The sequence below is a fragment of the Onychostoma macrolepis genome, chromosome 05, assembly GCF_012432095.1.
Source record: "Onychostoma macrolepis isolate SWU-2019 chromosome 05, ASM1243209v1, whole genome shotgun sequence".
NCBI lineage: Eukaryota > Metazoa > Chordata > Actinopteri > Cypriniformes > Cyprinidae > Onychostoma > Onychostoma macrolepis.
The window spans coordinates 38,207,161-38,222,068 of record NC_081159.1 but is presented as its reverse complement, the minus strand read 5'-3'; the positions used below and the strand labels follow the sequence as shown (position 1 = coordinate 38,222,068).

Here is a 14,908-nt window from a genome sequence, read left to right as displayed (position 1 = left end):
TGATGTATAAATCTCAATTTTGAAAAATTTACACTTATGACTGGTTTTGTGATCCAGGGTCACATATATGGCACAAAGAAAAACTCTCTCTCTCTATCTCTTTCTCTCTCTCTACTGAAATGCCACCCTTTTCCTTTTTTTCCAATGTTCATTATCATTGTTTATTTTGCATTGAGTAATTAATCTTGCCCATTTTCCATTTCTGCAGTTAGAAAAAATATAAATTTTATCTTAGTAAACTTGATGATGTGCTATGTATCTATAGCTATTGCATTACAATCAGGCCTATGTAATGTATGATAGATAGATAGATAGATAGATAGATAGATAGATAGATAGATAGATAGATAGATAGATAGATAGATAGATAGATAGATAGATAGATAGATAGATTACAAAAACAACATTAGAAGTTACACTAGCCCACATTTTACACAATTTCTTTAATATTTACATAAATATTTAATGTTATATGTAGCTACTGTTGCTTTTTATGTATCTATGCCTTAAAATAATATATATTGGGTATTTATATTACAACATAAAGATATTATACATAGTATAAAAAAATATTACACATGTAGTACGGTATTGTGCGTAATCGCTACACGTTTATGACTTTCTATGCAGGCATTCACTCTTGCGCCTCAATTCAAGGGTCCTACTGTCTTGGCTGACTGACGTCACACAAAACACGTGTGTTCGGAAGACGCACGTTAGGACTGAGACTGTGCTGATATCTGTTTGCGTTTTATTGCAGTAGTTTTTCATTGAGGTTTTGTCGTGTGAGAAGAACTAACTCCGCTGTAATGGGCGGGTTACAGAAGAAGAAGGTAAGAAAGTGATTTAGAGTAATACTGTCGGTAAACAAAACATGATGGCTTGATGAGCGCAGGGCCCTGCAGACCTGTGTGCTTTGAACATGTTACTGTACTCTAAACATTTAACACTGTTTTTATATATATGACATTTGATAAAGATATACAAGGTTTTTAAATGACCGTAGCATCATTTTTACTCGAATTTTCTCACTTTAATATTCATTGCAGCCGTTTTCAGCGTTGCTTGACAGCATAAGAGGGATGAAATAAGGGTTCTTAAGTGGAAACCACCTTAAGAATCGACTCCGTATGAAATATGTGTGTAGTTTCTGCGTATTTCAGAGCACTTGCTAACCTGTCATTTCTTCTCGTGTAGTATGAGAGTGGAGCGGTCACTAACTATGTCAGCAGGAATAAAGCCCGCAAGAAGCTGAGTCTGAGTCTGGCTGATTTCAGGTTGGTTAACAAAACAAAGCATTTCACTTATGTTCTGTCCTGGTGTCTTGGTATTTTTATGTGCCTCATACTTTATATGTGACCTTGGACCACAAAACCAGTAATACGGGTCAATAAGCTTTCCTTTGATGTATGGTTTGTTAGGATAGGACAATATTTGGCCGAGATACAACTATTTGAACACCGTTCTTCGTACGTCGCTAACTCGGTTAGCTGGATTTGATTGTTGCCGATTTCACTTGATCTTGGATCGTTTGGTTCTTCGAAGCTCATCCTAGACTTGCTGTCATAGCAACAGGTCCATAAGCTTAAACCTGCTCGGAAGCAGGCTTATTTCATGTAAACAGGATTAGATCGCATCTTTTTAAGCAGAGTTGATACTTAAAATATGTCCCAGCCACCAGTACTTTATTACAAGAATACCCTACTGGTCCAGGAACAACAATTTAAAAAAAAATTTCAAAATCAATTTGAAAATAATATAACAATGTTGTGTAGTCTATAATACTATAGACACAGCCAGTTATACTCATTGAAAGGTTTATTAGTGATGAAATAATTACATTATAATTGTATTGGAGTCTTGCTATACAGTTCATCTGAATCTTGGAGTGCAGGGATGCAGATTACTTGATCTCCAAGAAACTTTAATTAAAGCTGTCACATAAGAAATCTGCTTCAAAGATTAATTACAACATTGAAATAAAAATATAAAGCCTGTACAAATACTAGAAATCATGAATATAAATAATTGGGAATCATGTAAAAAATTAAAAAATAAATTAAAAACAGTGCACATTTCATTTATCTATTAGCCTATAACATTTATGTAGGTTTGTTCGTTTGACAGATTCCTTATAAAGGTCCAGAAATGTTTTTCGAAATGTTTTCAATTTTTTCGTCAGGTGTCTTTTTTAATGATATGATGTCATTACATTGCTGTCTTGCCGCCAGCCAATCGCTGCATAGCTGGTCGTGGTTTCGAGGATCAATACATCTACCCTTTTCAGGGAACACGAGAACGCACAGTAATCTTAGACTACTTAATCCAGATATTTTAATCTAATACGCAAATTCGTTTGAAGAACCAAATTAGCCAGAGATCAGTTATCAGGATTAGAAGATCTGGCATCTTTCAAATCATCTCAGATGTAATAAGTGACGTATGAAGAACGGGCCCCTGCAGTCTGAGGGTGCAAAAAAATCAAAATATTGAGAAAAATCGCCTTTAAAGTTGTCCAAATGAAGTTCTTGGCAATGTTTTACAAAATATCTTCATGGAATATCCTAGTGATTTTTGGCATAATAGAAAAATCGATCATTTTGACCCATACAATGTATTGTTTATTATTTATGTTTAGTATTTCTTCTGTTTTTTTGGGGGGTTTTTTGTGAACCACCATTTGTGATCACAGACGTATACACTGTAATTTGCTTTGTTTCATATTTAAGCATTTGTGAATTAATACATGCTTCTCATTTTATAGGCGGTTGTGCATATTGAAAGGAATCTATCCTCATGAGCCCAAACACAAAAAGAAGGTCAACAAGGGCTCGACAGCACCTAGAACCTTCTACCTGCTGAAAGACATCCGCTTCCTCTTGCACGAGCCCATCGTTGGCAAGTTCAGAGAGTACAAGGTGAGAACTGTGCTTTAGTAAATCTAGATGCTGCTTTGTGTTTGCAGCTGCATCCTATAATCCTTATCATTTTGATCACTTTTTCATGTTTAAGGTTTAATTTAAATGACAGTGGAGCTAATATACTGGTTTGGTGGGTAATAACAATGTAACACACATGCTAAAGAAACATGGAGATGATCTGCTGTGGAAACCTCTGACAGCCCAAAGTGAGAGAGGGGATGTCAGTTTTTTAAAATAAATATTTACTTTAAAGTTTCTTTTAATTGTCTTGGTTCTGTAATAACTAAATGCATCCTTTTACTCATTTTAGTCAGTGTTATTTTTTTAGTATTATTATACATATATATTATACATGACTAATAAAAATCACAAACAAATTATTATAATATATTATGTATAATTTTATTATATATAATAATTTTATTTTATTATATATAAATTTTAAACGAACGAGGAAGATGAAGAGAGTTTAATCCAAGCAGTTTAAGATTTTTAGAATAGTTCTTCTCTGCTTGCGGCGTTAAATGCTTTGTTGTTGGACCATTTAAACATGTTAATTACACAAATAAAATGTTTAGAGTAGCTTAGCTCTGGACAAAATCAGCAGTGTTTGATTAGCCTATTTATTTCATTGTAGACCTCATTTCTATATCCACAAGATACGAGCGCACGGTTATCTGTCGATCATTTGCGCCTCAAAGGGGGCATTCCAAAACGCTTAACGTTGCTCAATGCGTTAAGAGAGTGTTTTTAAAAGACCAAACTCAGTAAACACATTTTTTATAAATTAATAGCCTGTACAGACAAGCAGATGAGTCGAACGCAACGCGTTTTTTCTTATAGCCTAACTGTTTTCTATGGGTAAACGCTTAACGCGTTAAACGCATTGCGTTCTTGTTATGGACTTATTTGTTTATCTGTACATGGAATGCTTTATTAATGATGAGTTTACTGAGTTTGGTCTTTTAAAAACACTGCCTTAACGCATTAAGCCTTCACTTAACGCGGAATTAAACTAATTGCATTCTTATTATGGGCTCATCTTCTTGTCTGTATGAATTACTATGTGTATATACTGAGTTTTGTCTTTTAAAAACACTCTCAATTAACGCATTAAGTCAGGTTATGTATTTTAGAATGTTCCTGTCAAAGTTGCATTTGTTACTATAGTAGTAATGTTGAAATCACAAGAAAATTAAGTTGTGATCACGAGAAAACAAGAAGGAAAAATTATAATGCGTGGCCGCTTGGAACTTCCATAGTTATTGTATTTATTTATTAATATTTTGAATTGACTTTTTTTATATTTTCAGTTTGCAATTTAAAGTTCAGTAATTTTATGTGCTTTTCTCTTTTTTTAAATTTCTATTTAGCTTTAATTATCTAAGAAAAAATTTATGGTAGGAAATGAAGTTAAGAACCTGCTTACCAATTGTGATATAACATTACAAAATGTTTAAAACTGGCGAGAAGCTGAGTTGCCTTTTTAAATAATATTTTATTTATTAAAGCTTTATTGTATTTATTTTTTAATAATGTGTGGATTTTTCTTTTCTACGAAAACTGGTCATGAAATTCATTTACATGGTTTTTATTTAGAAATATGCTTTTGTCCCTATATTAAATTAATTAGCTATTTTTCTTGTACATTTGCATCAAACAGTGCATGCGACACTAGCCAGTCTTTCTGTGAAAACTCTCATAAAAACATTAAAGCGCTTGTTTTGGTTGCTTATTGCAAGTACAAGATTAAGTATTATTTGCCGCATAAAGTTCTGAAGAAAAAAAAAAAGAGAAACTTTAGGCATCCTAGATTAAATTCTGATAGTATATTTTTCACTGAGGAAATAGTTCATAAGACAACCTATATGCTTGCTAACTATACATTCCCTGGTTATAGATTTTTGTGCGGAAACTGCGAAAAGCATATGGCAAGGCTGAATGGAGCGGAGTGGAGAGAATGAAAGAGAACAAGCCTGTGTACAAACTGGACCACATCATCAAGGAGAGGTGAGAGTAAACGCAGTGCTGTGTCTGGACTGCAGGGGGACTCTGGACTTCAACTCTCTGTCCCGACAACAACAACGTGCTTTGAATGACTTTTCTGTGTGTCCAGACAGTGTTATGTGATAGGCACCTATTTGTGTCCAAACAGTATTATGAGTACGGGCAGAGTCTCAGTCCCTGTCCACAAACAGATCAGTTATGAGAATCCGAAAAGTCACAAGAATATCAGGAATATGATACTTTAATTATCTTGGCTCGACTGACTGTCTCGTACACTGTCTGTCTCTTCATCCGTCCAATCTACTCTGTTCACAACTGTTACATGAGCAGGTTTAGGATTTGAATTTGGAATGTGAGTTTTTTTCCCAGCCGTTCAAAAGTTTGGAATGGTAAGATTTTTTTCATGCTTTAGATGCAAGTTTCTTCTGCTCACCAAGCTGCATTTTTTGTTCAAAAATACAGTAAAACAGTAATATTCTGAAAAAATATTGCACTTTGAAATAACTATATTCTATTTGAATGCATTGTAAAACGTAATTTATTTCTGTGATGCAAAGCTGAATATTTAGCATCATTGCTCCAGTCTTTAGTGTCACATGATCCTTCAGAAATCATTCTAATATGCTGATTTGCTGAAGAAACATTTATTTTTGTTATCAATGTTGAAAACAGTTGTGCTGCTTTGTATTTCTGTGGAAACGGTGATGCCTTTTCCATTAGATTCATTGATGAATAGAGAGCATTTTTTAAAATAGAAATCTTATAATGATATAAATGTCTTTACCTTCTACCTTTTAATCAGTTTAATGCATCTTTGCTGAATAAAAATATTACTTTATGGGCACCTGTGAAAGAAAATATTGTGTGTTACTGATATGACTTGAGCAAATATTACAGTACTTGACAGAGGACACGAATTTGAGGTTTATAACTATTTTAATTGAAAACACCATGAAATAGCTTGACAAGTGCAGCTTTCATTCCGGTTTTCCTACTTGAGTGGAGAAATCTCTAAAACTGTTAGTCAAACTTATATTTCCATAACATATGTCAGATCATCTATATCTGGCACCGAATTTAGCTTCTTTTAGCTCAAATTGTGCTAAAATATTTTGTTCAGTAATCAGTGGATGGTCTGTCATTGTCTCATATACTGTTTCTAAAATAAGTTTGTTTTTCCAGGTATCCCACGTTCATTGATGCTGTCCGAGATGTAGATGATGCCCTTTCTATGTGTTTCCTGTTTTCTACGTTCGCTCGCACGGGAAAATGCCATGTTCAGACAATTCAGCTGTGCCGGAGACTTGGCGTTGAATGGATGAACTACATTATCGCCTCACGGTCCCTGAGAAAGGTACTGTAAACCTATGCTATGAAAAGTGTGCATTTTAAAGGTTAATTAAATGATTCAACTTTGTTACAGCTAGTGGATTTCTTAATGGTTATTTTTTTGTTTCTTCAGGTTTTTCTTTCCATCAAGGGTATTTACTACCAGGCTGAAGTCCTGGGACAAACCATCACATGGATCTTACCATATCAGTTTGCCCATGATGTGAGTAGAAATACACCGTATGTTTTTCATGCTTGAGGCTTGTTCAGAAAATAGTTAAATGTTTTTTCGTAAAGTATCACATGAAAAGCACAAGGGAAGCAGGTTTGATCCCGAATCAGGACAAACCATGATATTTAATGTTTTTTTTATATACATTTTTTTTATTAATTAATATTTTTATTCAGCAAGGACACAAATTGACCAAAAGAGACAGTAAAGAGTCAAGACATTAATAATAAATGCTGTTATTTTGAACTTTTCGATTCAACAAAGATTCCTGAAAAAAAAAACGTATCACTGTTTCCACAAAAATACTGAGCAGCACAACTGTTTTCAACATTGATAATAATAAGAAGTGATAAGAAATATTAAAGGTGCCATAGAATGGAAAACTGTATTTACCTTGGCACAGTTGAATAATAAGAGTTCTGTACATGGAAATGACATACAGTGAGCTTCAAACACATTGTTTCCTCCTTATGTAAATCTCGTGAAAAATAGGCAAATCAGAACATAACACCGACTGTGACGTAACAGTTGGGATCACTAATAGTTACGCTCCCAACATTTGCATATACACGCCCATGTTCTATGCCAGCCGAATCATCAGAAGTTCTGCAGGTATTGTGAAGAAACAAGCGAGGACAACAGCGAAAATGGCAGATCATGGAAATAAATGTTATGTTCCAGGCTGTGCAGGGGATGTGAAGTGCAGGGATGTGTTGGTGTCTGTATTCAGAAAGGCACGGAAAGCAAATAACTCGTTCTAATAAAATAACGCGAGCCACTAAAGTGACATGTTTAGCTCCTTGCTAGCGGTAACCTGTTACATTACAGTACATAAGATTTCACTTACCACATAAACAGAGTAAGGAGAGATGACTGAGGATGATGGCGAATGATCTACAGATCCTGAGCACCACTGACAAGCATCTAATCTTGTAAAATGTGTGGTAAATACTGCCACTCCATAGCATAAACAGAGTACGTGCGATCGCGAATCTCGAAAGTGAAAGTAAAAAGTGATCATGCATTCGAAAGCAGTTTCAATGCCCCGCATATTAATAGTGGCTCCCTGATGCCCACATTTTATTTACAGTATAATTACCCAACGATATAACTGCGTGAGAAAGTATTGAAAATTATATTTTCCCTGTATTTCCTTCCTGTGAGCTACTGAAATGAGCCGCACTGTGAAACAGCCAATCAAAGCAGAGCTCAACATTATTATTCATGACCCTTCCAAATAAGCCAATAACAGAACGTTTCATTCAAGGGAGAAATCCTAGGGTTGTAAATGCACATGTAAAACCGTTTCTGGAGAATTTTTGCCCTTACCTAAGCCAAATACCTTCTATGTAGATATCAGAGAACAATTTAAAATATTGTTTCAATGCATTCTATGGCAGCAGCAAATCAGCATATTAGAATGATTTCTGAAGGATCATGTGACACTGAAGACTGGAGTAATGATATTACTGTTTTTACTGTGATTTTGAGAAAATAATGCAACCTTAAGAGAACATGTTTCTTTCAAAAACATTTAAAAAATCTTACCGATGTCAAACTTTAGTAGTAGTTATTGTTGTAAATATTTGCAACACACCAAATTTGCATTTTTGGTTTGCACAAATGAGGTTTAGGAGAAGATTTTCATAGACTAATTTTATTTGATTGATTTTTTTATTATTATTATTATTATTATTATTATTATTAAGGAATTGCAGTTGTTACCTAACTACTTAACCATGTAAAATCTTTTTAACACATGGCTCTAATGGCTCTTTGTTCTTTTTTAACAGTGCTTATGTTTTGCAGTATTTTGGATGCTGAGGTCTTTCTATAGATTATTTTCTAATGACTGTTAACACACCCCTGTCCCTGCTCTCCTCAGCACCCTACAGATGTGGACTACAGAGTTATGGCCACATTTACAGAACTCTACACAACGCTGCTTGGATTCGTCAACTTCCGCCTTTACCAGACCGTCAACCTTGTCTACCCGCCCAAGGTATCACACACAAAATGTGCTTTAAATAAATGCCTTTTAATTTTTCAGTAGCAGAATTCCAATTCATTCCAATTGGAAATGGAATGGATGTTTATTTTTTTTATTCTGGTGCTTGTTAGCTTGATGGACAAGGAGAGTTCAACCTCAAATCAGAGTCTGAAGAAGATTATGCCCTGGAGTCAGAAAGCTATTCTGAGGTACTGACCATTTCATTTTCTCTTTTCATATCAACATTAAGTTGGACCAAATATTACAGTGTGTTTAAAGATATGCATCTTCGCATCTCCTACCAGAAACTATCAGCGTTAAGTGCCAGTCTGGCCCGTACGGTTCCTTTAGCGGAGGACGAGGAGGCAGAGCTGGACCATTTCCCTGCTGAAGGGGTGAGCGACAGACAGCTGTCTGTATTGTGAACACCTGCAGTGACTTAACAGAAATTACCTCTGGTTAATACAAGGGATATTACATATTGGGAAACATTCTTTAGTTAAAACCAGTATATATTTTTTTTTTAAAAGAAAAAAATTACCAGTGATGGACATGGTAATATAATTTATAATAATGAAAACTATGGTTATATTGGGATGATTATGGCTGTATTATTATTATTATTATTATTGTTTTATATTTTATGTTCTAATATCATTGTTCTAATCTTTTAATAATATTAGAATAGATTGTTATAAATTATATTACCATGTCTAAGAAGTAGTAGTAGTAGTAGTAGTTGTAATTAATTATATTATCATGCCCATATAACCACAGTTATAATAATAATAACAATCACTGTTATTTGGACATTATTATTATTATACATTCTAATAATATTATAACATCATTATAAATGGTTATTAATTACATTACCTTGTCCAAATAACCACAGTAATATCAATAATAATGACTGTCATTTTGAGATGGTATTAGATTAAATAAGTATTTATAAAATTGATATAATAGTATTAGATTTTTAAAAAATATACAAAATATATATGATAGTAATAAGTATTATTATTATTCTTAATTGTTGTTGTTATTGTCATGGTTATTTGGACATGGTAATACAATTAATGATAATAATATAATCAGCCATCATTGCCATGATTATTTATTTTGCCATGTCCCATTTTAATACTATAGTATGCCCTGAATTATCATGAAAATTGATATGAATATGGTCATTTTTGTTTACATATAACTCTATGTATCAAAGTACTGTGGTATGACATTCACAATCTGTTTTTGTAGGGCTATATGTAAAAACAGTGGAGGCTTAAAGTTAGTTTAATTAAAAAAATTATTTGTGGAGCACCTTTCATAAAATGCAGTTTAAAATGGTTCATGGGTCCCAATATAAAAAATTTAGCACAGCTGTTTGATAGCAAACTCAAAAGCTGTCAGATTCCAATCGACTTGCTAAACCATCTGTAATTAATGCAACTATGTGACTCCACAATAATTTTCCACACTTCAAGTTCACTAAAAGAAAGTGTCACAAGACACTTGTTATTTAGTCACACGTCTCAAGGCGTGAGTCAGTGAAGCATTTAACCTGCGTTTGATTAATTGTTGTTTTGGACGGACCTCATATCCTCATGTTTCATGTTCACTGAGGGAGACTGTTACTATGGTTACACGCTGAAGGTGTTAAAAAAAACATTCTGATGAAACCAGCGTGACTGCAGGCGACCTTTGTCCTCATTATTTAATGTCGTTTTTAAATGCACTTTCAATTGCAGGAAGACCTGGAGAAAATGGAGTCGAGAGAGAAGATCGAGCTGGAGCAAAACAAACAGAAGAAGCTCTTCGAAGGGCTGAAGTTTTTCCTAAACAGAGAAGTTCCCAGGGAATCGCTGGCTTTTGTCATCAGGTGAAGGAGTGTGACATACCAACTCATTATCTATGGCACTTTCCATAAATCGGGTCCAAATTGTTTTGCTGTTCCTTTTTTTTTTTTTTTTTTTTATATATAAAAGAAGCGAAGGCACAAATACCATGTTCTTCAGAGCTAGAACTAGATATTAGATTAGATCTTTTGGATAATCTAGTAATTAACATAATTAAAAGTAGATTAATTAACAAAAATCATGCAACGGTGTCAATCCTTTTGACTGTTAAATTGATATCCAGTCTATTGTAGAATTATTCTTAATTAACAAATAACTTGAGGTTTAGCTGTTTCCCATACTCTGTTACTGCATAGATATTTCCTTTTAATAAGCTCTACTGTGACATGCAGGAAGTGACATTTCTACAGCATGATGGGAACATTGGTGGATTTTTGTCAGTATATAAGAATGTGTTGTACGCTGTGCAGGTGTTTCGGTGGACAGGTCTCCTGGGATAAATCGCTGTGCATCGGCAGCACTTACGATGAAACCGACGAAACAATCACGCATCACATTGTGGACAGACCCAGTATCGACAAACAGTATATCAACAGGTCCGAAACCAAATCTTCCTGATTGTGTGCAGTGTATACTTTACATTTACTGTATATTCTTGTGCTTGATGCATTTCTCAACCTCGCAGGTACTACATCCAGCCCCAGTGGGTCTATGACTGTGTAAATGGGAAGATACTGTTACCTGTAGAGGAATATTTCCTGGGAGTTACACTGCCGCCCCATCTGTCACCATTCGTGGAGGAGAGTGAGGGAGATTATGTGCCGCCTGAGAAACTCAAACTCCTGGCCCTGCAGAGAGGAGAGAAGCCACGTGAGGGGTTTTTGAAATGATTTTTGGCATACGATTGTGTGAATGTTGAGTGATTGTTGACTTCACAAACAAACTCTTCACAGAAGCAGAATATGATGAGGAGGAAGAGGAGGAGGATGAAGATGACGAAGAGGAAGATGATCAAAGTGAGGATGAAGATGAGGCTGAAGATGAAGCTAATTTGGCTAAAATGGAGGGGAAGAGAGCTCAAGGAAAGGTAAGATGGTTTTAAGTTTGCAAAAGTTATTTTTGCAGTTGTGCTGCTTGTTTGTTTAGTGGCACATAAATTGCAGACTTGCAAGTTAAAATATTTTAATATTTTAAAATGAGCACTTGAGGTCCTTGTACACTTAGTCCGAAATTTTCGTATGTGTTTTTCTGTTTTTGTCGTCCTTCCCTATCAAAATGCTTGCTACGGATACGAAAATGCTGAAAATTGAACCTGATCTGAATTTTTCTATGACGAATGAAAGTTTCGGAGGCAGTGTGTAAACATGATTATTTTTTAATATGCGGAAATTTCGGACGAGAATTTCGGACACAGTGTGCAAAGACCTTCAATCAACTGAAGCAATGTAGGATTGCTTAATTATTTTTCAGAAAAAACATGTTAAAATGTATTAAATATAATACATCAGGATTTTTAGGAATGTTTATTTGTTGATCTCTCAATCATTATTTTATTGCATTGCATTGATTCCCCCACAATAAAAGCTGCAGTTTTGATCATAAAACTAAGCATTTAAATATCATCTTACTAAGGCATATTATTGGGAGATATAGACCGACAACTGATATTTATGTGTATTTTATTAAGTAGTCTGTTTTACTGTTATAGAGTTCTCATTGATTCATATTACTGGCTGTCAAAATTTTGTTTTATATTTATAAATATAAATTTTAAGCAACTGGATATTTTTGCTCCATTTGGGCCTCTGAATAAAATGTAGGGTTTCATTTTTTTTTTTCTCCTGGAGTACAGTGATTCTTACTATATCATACTATTATGAGCCATAAAAGCCTGATGTATCAAATATGATACTCCTTTTATTAAAAAAAAAAAAAATCTAAAAAGTTTGCATAATTTTTTGTTTTGTTTGTTTTTTTAATACTTTGACCAAAGATTCAATAAACAGTTTGATTTTAAAAAATAAATAAATTAAAAAAAATAATAATTATTATATTTATAGATAGATATATTCTTTCTTTCTTTCTTTCAACTTTATTTCCAGACTCAAGGTCCATTAGCAAGAAACACGCACTACAACCCAAAACAATACACATTAAAAAAGACAGTTATCCCAATAGGTCCTCATATATAGATAGATAGATTTTTTTTTTTACTATTTCATGACAGGTTTTTACGGCTTTTACAATGTAATGTGTACAATTGCGTTATTTGATTTTTTTTGTTTTGGCATGGAATCTTTTTTTTTTTGTTTTTGTTTTTTTTTTTTTAGCTTGTTGCTGCACCTTAAATTAAACATTTTGTGGAGGAATATGTAAAATATAAAATACGTAAAAGTTTGTCGTGCTGGTTTTCCCTCAGAGTCTATCAGTAAAGGTGACCCCTGGTAAAGCCAAGCCAGAGAACCGCATGCGAGCCGAACAAGAGGAGAAAGCAGAGGAGAAGAGACTGGCCATTATGATGATGAAGAAGAAAGAGAAATACCTCTATGACAAGATCATGTTTGGCAAGAAGAGACACGTCAGAGAGGTAAGCCTGCTTAGAAATAGATGTCGGGTACCATTTTACATGCTTTCTTTTGAAAATTAAAAAAATAATTGCATAAAAAGCACACTAATCTAACCAGAATAATCATTCAGAATAATACTTCATTTTGATTTAGTTGCTTTTTTTAATGCAGTGAGATATGTGTCTTTGTGGTCTTTTGTAAATGAGTGCTTTGGTTAATGCTTAAATGAATAAAAGTGGTGGTAATTCACAGCTCGCTCAGTGGCTGTCAAAGCCCTTTAAAAGGTGCTTGACCTACATCTGGCTCATTATTTAAGCTCCAGTGACCTTGACAGACTTCATTGTTCATGAATCTAATGCACACCTTCCAACAGGCCAACAAGCTAGCAGCTAAGAGGAAAGCTCACGATGACGGCAACAAAGCCGACAAGAAGAAGAAGAAGAAGAAAAAGTGCTGATTTTTATTTGTATTAAACTGCTGCTTGTGTGTTTTCGAGAGACTTTGAGAAGTGTTTCTTCTCTCGTATCAACTCATTGCATCATTTAATGGGAATTGTACATGATTCACTGAACTCCATGTGTCATTTAAGTTTGCCCAAACTGGTTTCAGTGACGCTTCTCTGCATTTCTTATGTCTTTGCGCATCAGTTTTAACTTTGACACATTTCTAATAAACATAAGATAATGATTATCTTTAATGAAATGAAGTTGAATTTTTTTTTATTCTGTGTGCATGTTTCAAATTTGTGAAATTTTTAATGTACTAACTTGGATAAAGGAAGTTTTTTTTTAAAAGAATCGCAGTTGCAATTAGAATCATCTAGAAAAGAATTGATGACAAAAAGCTGTCCTTTTAGCTTGTAAGGCACGTTTCACGCATTCTTCATCTGTGCTATGAGTAGAACTGCAACAACAGGCTCAGTATGCTTACTACAGTATGAGTTACTACACTGACTACAGGTGCATCTCAATAAATTAGAATGTTGTGAAAAAGTTCAAACTTTCATATATTTTAGATTCATTACATGTAAAGTAAAACATTTCAAAAGTTTTTTTATTTTTATTTTGATGATTAGAGCTTACAGCTCACGAAAGTCAAAAATCAGTAGCTCAAAATATTAGAATATTTACATTTGAATTTCAATAAATGACCATCCATACACTATAAATTCTGGGTATCTCTTGTTCTTTGAAACCACAATAATGGGGAAGACTGCTGACTTGGCAATGATCCAGAAGATAAACATTGACGCCCTCCACAAAGAGGGTAAGTCACAGAGGGTCATTACTGAAAGGTGTGGCTATTTACAGAGTGCTGTATCAAAGCATATTAAATGCAAAGTTGACTGGAAGGAATAATTTGGGTAGGAAAAGGTGCACAAGCAACAGGGATGACTGCAAGCTTGAGAATACAGTCAAGCAAAGCCGATTCAAACACTTGGGAGAGCTTCACAAGGAGAGAACTGAAGCTGGAGTCAGTGCATCAAGAGTCACCACGCTCAGATGTCTTCAGGAAAAGAGCTACCAAGCCACTTCTGAACCAGAGACAACGTCAGAAGCGTCTTACCTGGGTTGTGGAGAAAAAGAACTGACTGTTGCTCAGTGGTCCAAAGTCCTCTTTTCAGATGAAAGTAAATTTTGCATTTCATTTGGAAATCAAGGTCCCAGAGTCTGAAGGAAGAGTGGAGAGGCACAGAATCCATGTTGCTTGAAGTCCAGTGTGAAGTTTCCACAGTCTGTGATGATTTGGGCTGCCATGTCATCTGCTGGTGTTGGTCCACTGTGTTTTCTGATGTCCACAGTCAACGCAGCCATCTACCAGGACATTTTAGAGCACTTCATGCTTTCTTCTGCTGACAAGCTTTATAGAGATCCTGATTTCATTTTCCAGCAGGACTTGGCACCTGCCCACACTGCCAAAGGTACCAAAAGCTGGTTCAATGACCATAGTGTTACTGTGCTTGATTGGCCAGCAAACTCACCAGACCTGAACCCCATAGAAAATCT

The 14,908-nt window shown here is 34.6% G+C and overlaps 1 protein-coding gene across 1 annotated transcript; it reads left to right on the top strand.

Annotated features, from left to right (window-relative positions):
- Positions 1 to 658: 658 nt before the first annotated feature.
- pes (pescadillo) lies at positions 659 to 13,604 on the top strand. The gene is made up of 15 exons (XM_058777275.1): positions 659 to 833; positions 1,198 to 1,277; positions 2,765 to 2,918; positions 4,822 to 4,931; positions 6,111 to 6,282; positions 6,391 to 6,480; positions 8,375 to 8,491; positions 8,611 to 8,688; positions 8,785 to 8,874; positions 10,228 to 10,358; positions 10,806 to 10,931; positions 11,021 to 11,205; positions 11,289 to 11,422; positions 12,755 to 12,922; positions 13,276 to 13,604. The coding sequence occupies exons 1-15, from the start codon at positions 810 to 812 to the stop codon at positions 13,357 to 13,359; spliced, it is 1,743 nt and encodes a 580-aa protein (XP_058633258.1). The 5' UTR covers positions 659 to 809; the 3' UTR covers positions 13,360 to 13,604.
- Positions 13,605 to 14,908: the final 1,304 nt, after the last annotated feature.